Below are 7,117 nucleotides of genomic sequence, written 5' to 3' on the forward strand. Positions count from 1 at the left end.
ACATAGGAGCAATGTCACACCTGGGTTTAAATCAGAAGGTGGATCTGAGCTTGGGCAAAGGAATACAAGCTAAGCAGCTGAGGAAATGAGCATACTTTGTTGCCCTGGCTTTATTATAAAGGCGGTAATACTAAGCTGCTGATGCAGTTCTCAAACTTGTGGGTCGGAGACCCAGCTGTAGAGCTTCTCCATCAAGCTTTCCTGAAAATGAGCTGAGTCAAAATTTGACTCTAAACCTCTCATCAGTACAACAGCCCTGTTTGATGCAGATCACCAGAGCAGGCAGTGATAAACAGTCTGGACCCTGCCTAAAATTAATCACTATATCCAGTTTACCTACCCTGATGCTGCAAAAATGCAGTTTGGGCTTGTCAGTGCTTGTGGCCTTCTCTTACCCCTCATAACCTACTGCATAATAAATGAGAAGAAAGCTGTCCCTCTAGTTGTTAGAGGTGCTGTTAGATTTTTTCAATGACAAAAATCTAACTCAACTAGCACAGCCTGACTGATATGTGATGTTTACTTCTTATAGCTGTTACTGGAGCCTCTTGCCTTTTCCAGCCACTGTCATTTCAGAGCTGCTGAAAGCTGTTGCCTTCATATTAGTTTACTTTCCCATGCAAAAGATTTCCCCACACCCCACCTCTGTAAACAGCTAAGAACTGGCTAAACTTGATTAACTGATTTGCATAAAAAATTGTATAGAAGGTCTCTGGAATAGAAATATGCCTGAAAACCCACAAAGCAATATTTTGCAATATTACCATCTTTTGCTCAAAGCAGTTATTATCCAAAGTCTAGTTCTATTAGTCTCTATTCCTGTAATTATTGTTGTGGAATTCACCTTCCCAATTCCCCTTCTTTAGCTGGAAATTATTGTTGTAGTCCACGAAGAAGAGCATCATGGCACCAGAAATCAGTTTTAAAATTCTCCTTCAGAGGTTGGTCAAAACATGAGCTACATGTTTTCAGAGAAGGCATCAGCTGAGGCCTCGCCTCTCTAGCTGTTCAGGCAATGTCCTGGGTTAATAGCAACACAGTGATGAGACATTGCAGCAAAACATTTAGTACCCCACTCCTGTGCTGTACCATGGCAAAGGGCATTAAACAGTTGAAGCACTGCAACTCCTTGTCTGCTCTCTTGAAGACTGACTACACATCCTGTCTTGTAAACTCTGTAACTTTTGTAAACAGTAACTTGTGTGCCAAAACTCACTGGATCCCTCTCTTTGCTGATTTTGAGTATCCGTCCTCTTACACATAAAAGATCTGTACTTTAAGCATACAATTCCTTTGATTGTGTTGTAAAACTGTCAGTGGCTATAAAGATGATACTTGAATACTGTTCCATCATGACAGACTCGCAGTGCACTCGATCTAACCATGCGACATAAGCAGTGACAGCAACAGATCAGGACCACGCTTTCTTTTTGCTGCCAATCCCCAATTAGTGGCAGGCTTATGTTAATATCTTACTCTAAACACTTCAGATTTCCCTTAGAAAATTAGAGGAGTATGTATCATCTTTCACAGAGAAACAAATTTGCACAGGATGCAGATTTATTTATTCCATTGAGGAGTGATTACAAAAAAACAGTACACTGGTAAAAATCAGATTCTGCCAGTAACAAACATTCAGTAAATATTTTATTTAAATGCAGATAATCACAACATTCAGATACAAGATGCTCACTTGTGCCTGGCCATTTCTGACTGTCAAGCTAGGGACTATACTATAACACACTGATTAGAATCAATGTTTTGGGACAGTTTAGCAAATGGAAAACTCAAATTTTAAAAAGTAATAGCCATTCAAACCTTATGAAAAGACCAATTCAGACCGGTTTCTAAAAGCTTTCCTGCCCCTCATCATTCAAAATATTTCATTTTACATACAGAGTTTCATAAAATAAAGTCCCCCAGGAAAATCAAATGCTTTTTGTTGAGACCCTCGCCTGTTTTATGGTCATGCTTACTCTTCTGTCCCTTCCTCTAAGGCCTCAAGTCTTATCTCTCAACTCCCAAGTCTGTAAGATGCACAATACTTCCTGTTTCTCTAAGTCTTTTTCAATACTCACCTACAGAAGTCCTTAAACACATCTCCAAACACTGAATCTTTCCTATTTAGTTGCTTCTAAGGTAATCTTTGGTGTTATCTCTGCTACACTTAAAGACCTCCACTTAAGTCAGTAATACCCAGAAGCCTCATCTTGACAATGCTGCTATACAATTCTGCCTTACAGAACCATCAAGAGTATGTATCAAGCAGGCAGAACACCAAGCTTCAGGTTCAAGTAACTTGTTGTGATCCATTATTCCACAGCTCAAATGAAACAAAAGTTTGCTAGAGTCAAGATACATCAGAACAAAGAGCTGTGTTTGTGAACTACTCTCTCTGCTGCAGGAAGCAGAACTCATTTCATGAGCATTACAGAAAGCGCATCTTCTTTCTAGCCCCATAGCTGCAAGTAACAGAAAAAGCAGCAATAAAAAAAAATCCCCAAAAACCAAAACCAAACAAACAAACAAGCAACCACGAAAAGTAGAACAAACTCCATGTTTACAAGTTCAAGGTTTTTTTAACAAGGAAGGACATTTTAAAGCGTTAGTAGATTTGCCATTTCATTCCTTCCGCTTTTCCGTTTTCACACGAAGGCACACATGTACATATACACAGATTCCGCTTTGAACTGGAGTCAGTTTACACTGAAATTAAAACATTTGGTAACCACTCTTACACTGCTGAATGAAACACTTGTCTTAAAGCCAAGCATCAAAACAGCTGGCAAAAAACAGTTGCGTAGGCTTAGTTTAAGTTTGAAGTTCTAAACTTCAGTTATCCCCATTTGAATCTGTCCTTTTAGCTTTAAACAGTAAGAAGTACGTAGGACCCTAAAACATTTGGAAATACAGTTCTTAAATTGAGATTTTGACATTTATCAGGCAAGAGAATCAATTTTCATCAGCCCGTCCTTGATTTTAATGATCTACAGTGTGGACAGTGGAGCACATTCTATCCAAGCATTAAGAAATTTTGGGAGTGATACAGAATAAGCTGCTGGACTAATAAAAGTATTTTTAAATTTCTTTTGTTTTAAACCTTTTATTTGTTTAATAGCTCCATTATGGGAAAACTCACCTGCCAGCAAATAAATACTTTTAAAAGTTCACCTTAGTTTCACCAAGGTTTAGATGCATCACCATTCACTCCATAAATATTGAAGGCCAAGACTAATTACCTTTCATATTATGCAGGCACTGTTTCCTGGGATTAAGTGACATCGTATGTGCCAATAACCACATGAACAGAGAAGCCAAAAGAAGACAGTGGTTTTCACGACAGCTTTAGCAAGAATTCATAGGTTGCATTGATTATGCCCCAGGACAGAAGAGAACGATGGTAATTCAGATGGGCTCCTCGGAAAAGGTGGATTAGTTTTCTATCACGTTCCAGCCAGATCTTCACAAAAACTTTTGAGAAGGACTGAAATTCACCACCAATCTGAGCTTGCATGCGAGTTTTTACAACATTCACTGGGAAAAACAAGAATCCAAGCATGGCACCCAACAGCCCCCCACAGATAAAGTCATTGACCAAATGAGTGCTGTAAGAAGTTGCTTCAGGCAGACACTGTTTAATAGGTCCCCGTAGGCCAAAGAAGAGTGCATTACTAGGTCCATTTCGGAGCAGAATAGGCACCAGTCCCCGATAATATTCTCTCACCCCATAGACTTTCAGTACCTTGAAAGCCTGGTAAGTGTTTGTAAATTTATCATGGTGTTTGTAGTCCTGAAGCAAAGTCTGAACTCGCTCAAAAGGTGTAAGAACAGCTTCCGTGGTCCCCGCAAGCACTGCTGCCATGCTGCAAGTGATGAGTTCAGGAGCATTCGTGTGGCTATGGAGCAGGGAGGAGAAATCTTCATACAAACCAAACATTAAAGCCAGTGTTGTTGTTTTCTGCATTAAGGGAGGAAGAATACCACGATAGAGATTTCGAATCCCATCCTTCTGCAGCTGACGTACTGCATCCTTTGTTTTCAAACCATACAGCTGCTGTCGAAAGAGGACCTTCTGGATTGGAAAAGTGATTGCTATATTTGTGAAGGCTGCACAGCAGCCACAAAGATAATGTTTTCCAGAGGTAGCTGTTACATTGTTGCTTAGGTACTCCTTTGCCTTCACTGGGGCAGAACTTTCTGAATCCATCATACTGTTTTTCTTGCTATAGTTCATCTCAGTTCCCCTTACCTACATCAAAAAATGAAAAGAATGAACATGAGCAGAGCTGCAGGTGACCCTACAGCTTTTTTTGCACACTAGCGGATCATTCCAACAGCATCCAGTATGTTACACCTGAGGAAAGCCCATAAAATACGAAGGAGAAAAGTGACAAATGCCAGATTTCACAGATGTTGCACTGTTTTCTACTCAAGTCTCAAGTTTTCTACTCTACTTTCAGAGACTTGAAAAAGTGGCAGTTTTTCCTTTCTGTACATTTTCAAATTGAAATAGAAGTAAATTGGGAAGGAAACTGAGATAGGAACTTTGCAAGTGCTACATCACAGCTAACAAGAGGAAGCTTATACACTGGATTTCCCCATTCACTGTGCCAAATAATTCAAACAGTGAAAGGCCTACCATCATGCAAATAAAATACACATCACCGGGATGGTGGTGGTGGGGACAAAAGAGAGCCTAAGTATAAATAAATAAATAAATGAAATACATGCTGTAGCATTACAAATTCTGGTTATTCCACTCTGCCTTTCTCTGTGGCAGAAAACAACAGATAATTTAAATAACAATTTGTTGGTTGTGGTTTAACCCAGCCAGCAACTAAACATCACATGCTCGCTCTCTCCCCTCCAAGAATCGGAAAGGTAAAAGTGAGCAAAAAAGTTTAACAATTAAAAGATTTATTTTAGAAGTATCTTTTTAGGGGGACCTCCCCCCTCCAGAAAAAAAAAAAACCAACCAAAAAACCAACAAAGAGAGAGAGAGGAGCCAGTCCCTGAGCAGCATCCCAGCTCCAACCTCCCTCCCCCGGTTTTATTGCTGAATATTCCTTAGGTCAATGAGGGCCAGCTGTCCCACTTTGTATCCCCTCCAAACTCTTGTGCATCCCCAGACTGCTTGCTGGCAGGGTAGCATGAGGAACAAAAAAGCTCTTGACGCTGTGCAATCACTGCTCAGCAACAGCTAAAACATCCCGGTGTTATCAACACTATTTTCATCACAAATCCAAAATACAACCCCATACCAGCTACTATGAAGAGGATTAACTCTATTCCAAATCTAATACACAACTGTAATCACAGCTTTAAATCAAACAACAAGAAAAATTCTAATTTTTTTTTAAATTTCTGAGCATTCCAGTTAATTAACCTGCAGCCTCATCTATGGAGAAAGATTGCTTCTTGAACCCGCACTTTATTTTCACGTTCTGTCACGAAGTTTAGGACCTTGAGCTTGGCTCAATCTGAGGTCCTGAAGGACACATAAACAGAGACAGTTCCACCACACAAAGCACAGAAGTACTAAAGTAATCATTACTAGGCAACACCTGTTCATCACTTAAAATGGGATTACTTGTTCAACAACTATAAAAAGCTGATTTTGTAGCTGATTCAAATCCTCCCAGAACTGTTTATGGCAGAACCCTTGTTTTCAGACACACTTTGTAAGGCCTGTGCCATCTACAAGTACCATAGCACAGCAGACACTTTATTACAATTTAACATTAAAAAAACAGTTCTCAAAAAAAAGTTTTGAATTAACAAGATTGCCTATATGTACGAACACCTGAAGCTGCTGCAATATCCCATTTATATACAGAAGTTCCCCTCAGTGCAGTAGCCGCATTCAGAGTGCTCAGAGCAAAGGGGCACATGCAATTCTTTTTGGCATCAGGTTCCTTGATTCAAGGTCTGTACATCATGTGGTATGCATACCTAGTGCTTCTAAACACAGATCTCAACCCATTTACCTGCCTAAATGACCATGGCCTTCAAAATGATGGCAGGTGACCCACTACGTCTGAAAAACACAAGGGAAAAAAATAAAGAAAAGGGCATCTGGTATTGCATTATGTCTCTGTACTTCCAATTCTTGCAGGAGATCGCAGTGTTTCCTGTCATCCTGACTGCCATGGAACAAATGTGCTGCTTAGGAACTCCTCCTGGACTAGTCACAGTCTAAGATTACTCTGAACACTTGTTCAATCAGTAAACCAGACTAACGCTACAAACTCACACTTCTATCGTCATGAGAAATGTTCACTCTAAATTACTAACCAAATCCTGACTACATGCAGCTGTGTCAGCACAGAAGGCTGATGGATTTGTCCACTGGTTTCTCCAGCCGATCACCTACGGCGATGTCAAACACCAGATTAACACTTCGGGCTCAGCGGCCCGCTGGCAGCACCGAGCCCCTCCCGAACCACGCCTCCAGACTCACTGCATTCTCGGTGCGGGGCTTCCGCGGAGTCGCTGTGCCAGGGCAAAACCCGCCGGGCTGGTGCCGCTGAGCAGCCCTCAGTGCTCCCGACGACGCTGGCAGGGCCGCCCGGCCGCGGCGCCAGTGTGCCGGAGACGTTCGGTTGCGATCGCAGCCCCTCCGGGACACGGGGCCAGGCGACCTAAAAGCAAACAGCCAGGCAAAAATCAGGACCGCAGCAGCGGCGCAAGCGGGGAGGCCGCGGGAGAAGACGCCCGGCCTTCCGGTGGGGCGGCCGGCAGCGTGGCGTCCTCCCGGGCTGGGGCCTGAGGCGCTGCCCCGCTCCCGAAGGCGCTGGGCCCCGGCAGGGAGCTCAAGGTCAGGCCGGCGGCGCGGCGGAGCGCGGGGCGGCGGCTGCGGCCCGCTCCCAGCGGAACCACGCTCGCCCGCCCCCGACACAGCGCGCCTGCGCGACCGCTGCGTCGGACCGAACCGAGCCGAGCCGATTCGGGGCTCCTGTGGCGGGGCCCGCCTCGGGACGTACCTGCGGCCGTTGCCATGGCGGTAGCGGTGGGGCGGGAGAAGACGGGAGCTTCTGCCGGCGAGCCGGGCCACCGGCTTCCGCCGCGCGCGCGGGCGTGTACTGCAGGCGCGCTGCCTGACACGGGGGATGACGCT

General features: G+C 43.6%; 1 protein-coding gene across 5 annotated transcripts; it reads right to left on the reverse strand.

The window, feature by feature from the left end:
• Positions 1 to 1,629: 1,629 nt before the first annotated feature.
• Positions 1,630 to 7,111, reverse strand: SLC25A51 (solute carrier family 25 member 51). Of its 5 annotated transcripts, none has more exons than XM_030470720.1 (3): positions 6,984 to 7,111; positions 6,461 to 6,641; positions 1,630 to 4,249 (listed from the first exon to the last, which is right to left on the reverse strand). In XM_030470720.1, exon 3 carries the CDS (start codon positions 4,232 to 4,234, stop codon positions 3,335 to 3,337), a length of 900 nt encoding a protein of 299 aa, XP_030326580.1. In that variant the 5' UTR covers positions 4,235 to 4,249; positions 6,461 to 6,641; positions 6,984 to 7,111; the 3' UTR covers positions 1,630 to 3,334. The 5 variants fall into 5 exon arrangements, 4 of the variants coding, with proteins under 4 accessions (XP_030326580.1, XP_030326578.1, XP_030326577.1 ...); XM_030470718.1 differs by lacking the exon at positions 6,984 to 7,111 and adding an exon at positions 5,988 to 6,037 and having other exon boundaries at positions 6,461 to 6,479; XM_030470717.1 differs by lacking the exons at positions 6,461 to 6,641; positions 6,984 to 7,111 and adding exons at positions 5,988 to 6,037; positions 6,295 to 6,304.
• Between the last annotated feature and the right edge of the window lie 6 nt (positions 7,112 to 7,117).

Source organism: Strigops habroptila, chromosome Z (assembly GCF_004027225.2).
Source record: "Strigops habroptila isolate Jane chromosome Z, bStrHab1.2.pri, whole genome shotgun sequence".
Lineage (NCBI taxonomy): Eukaryota > Metazoa > Chordata > Aves > Psittaciformes > Psittacidae > Strigops > Strigops habroptila.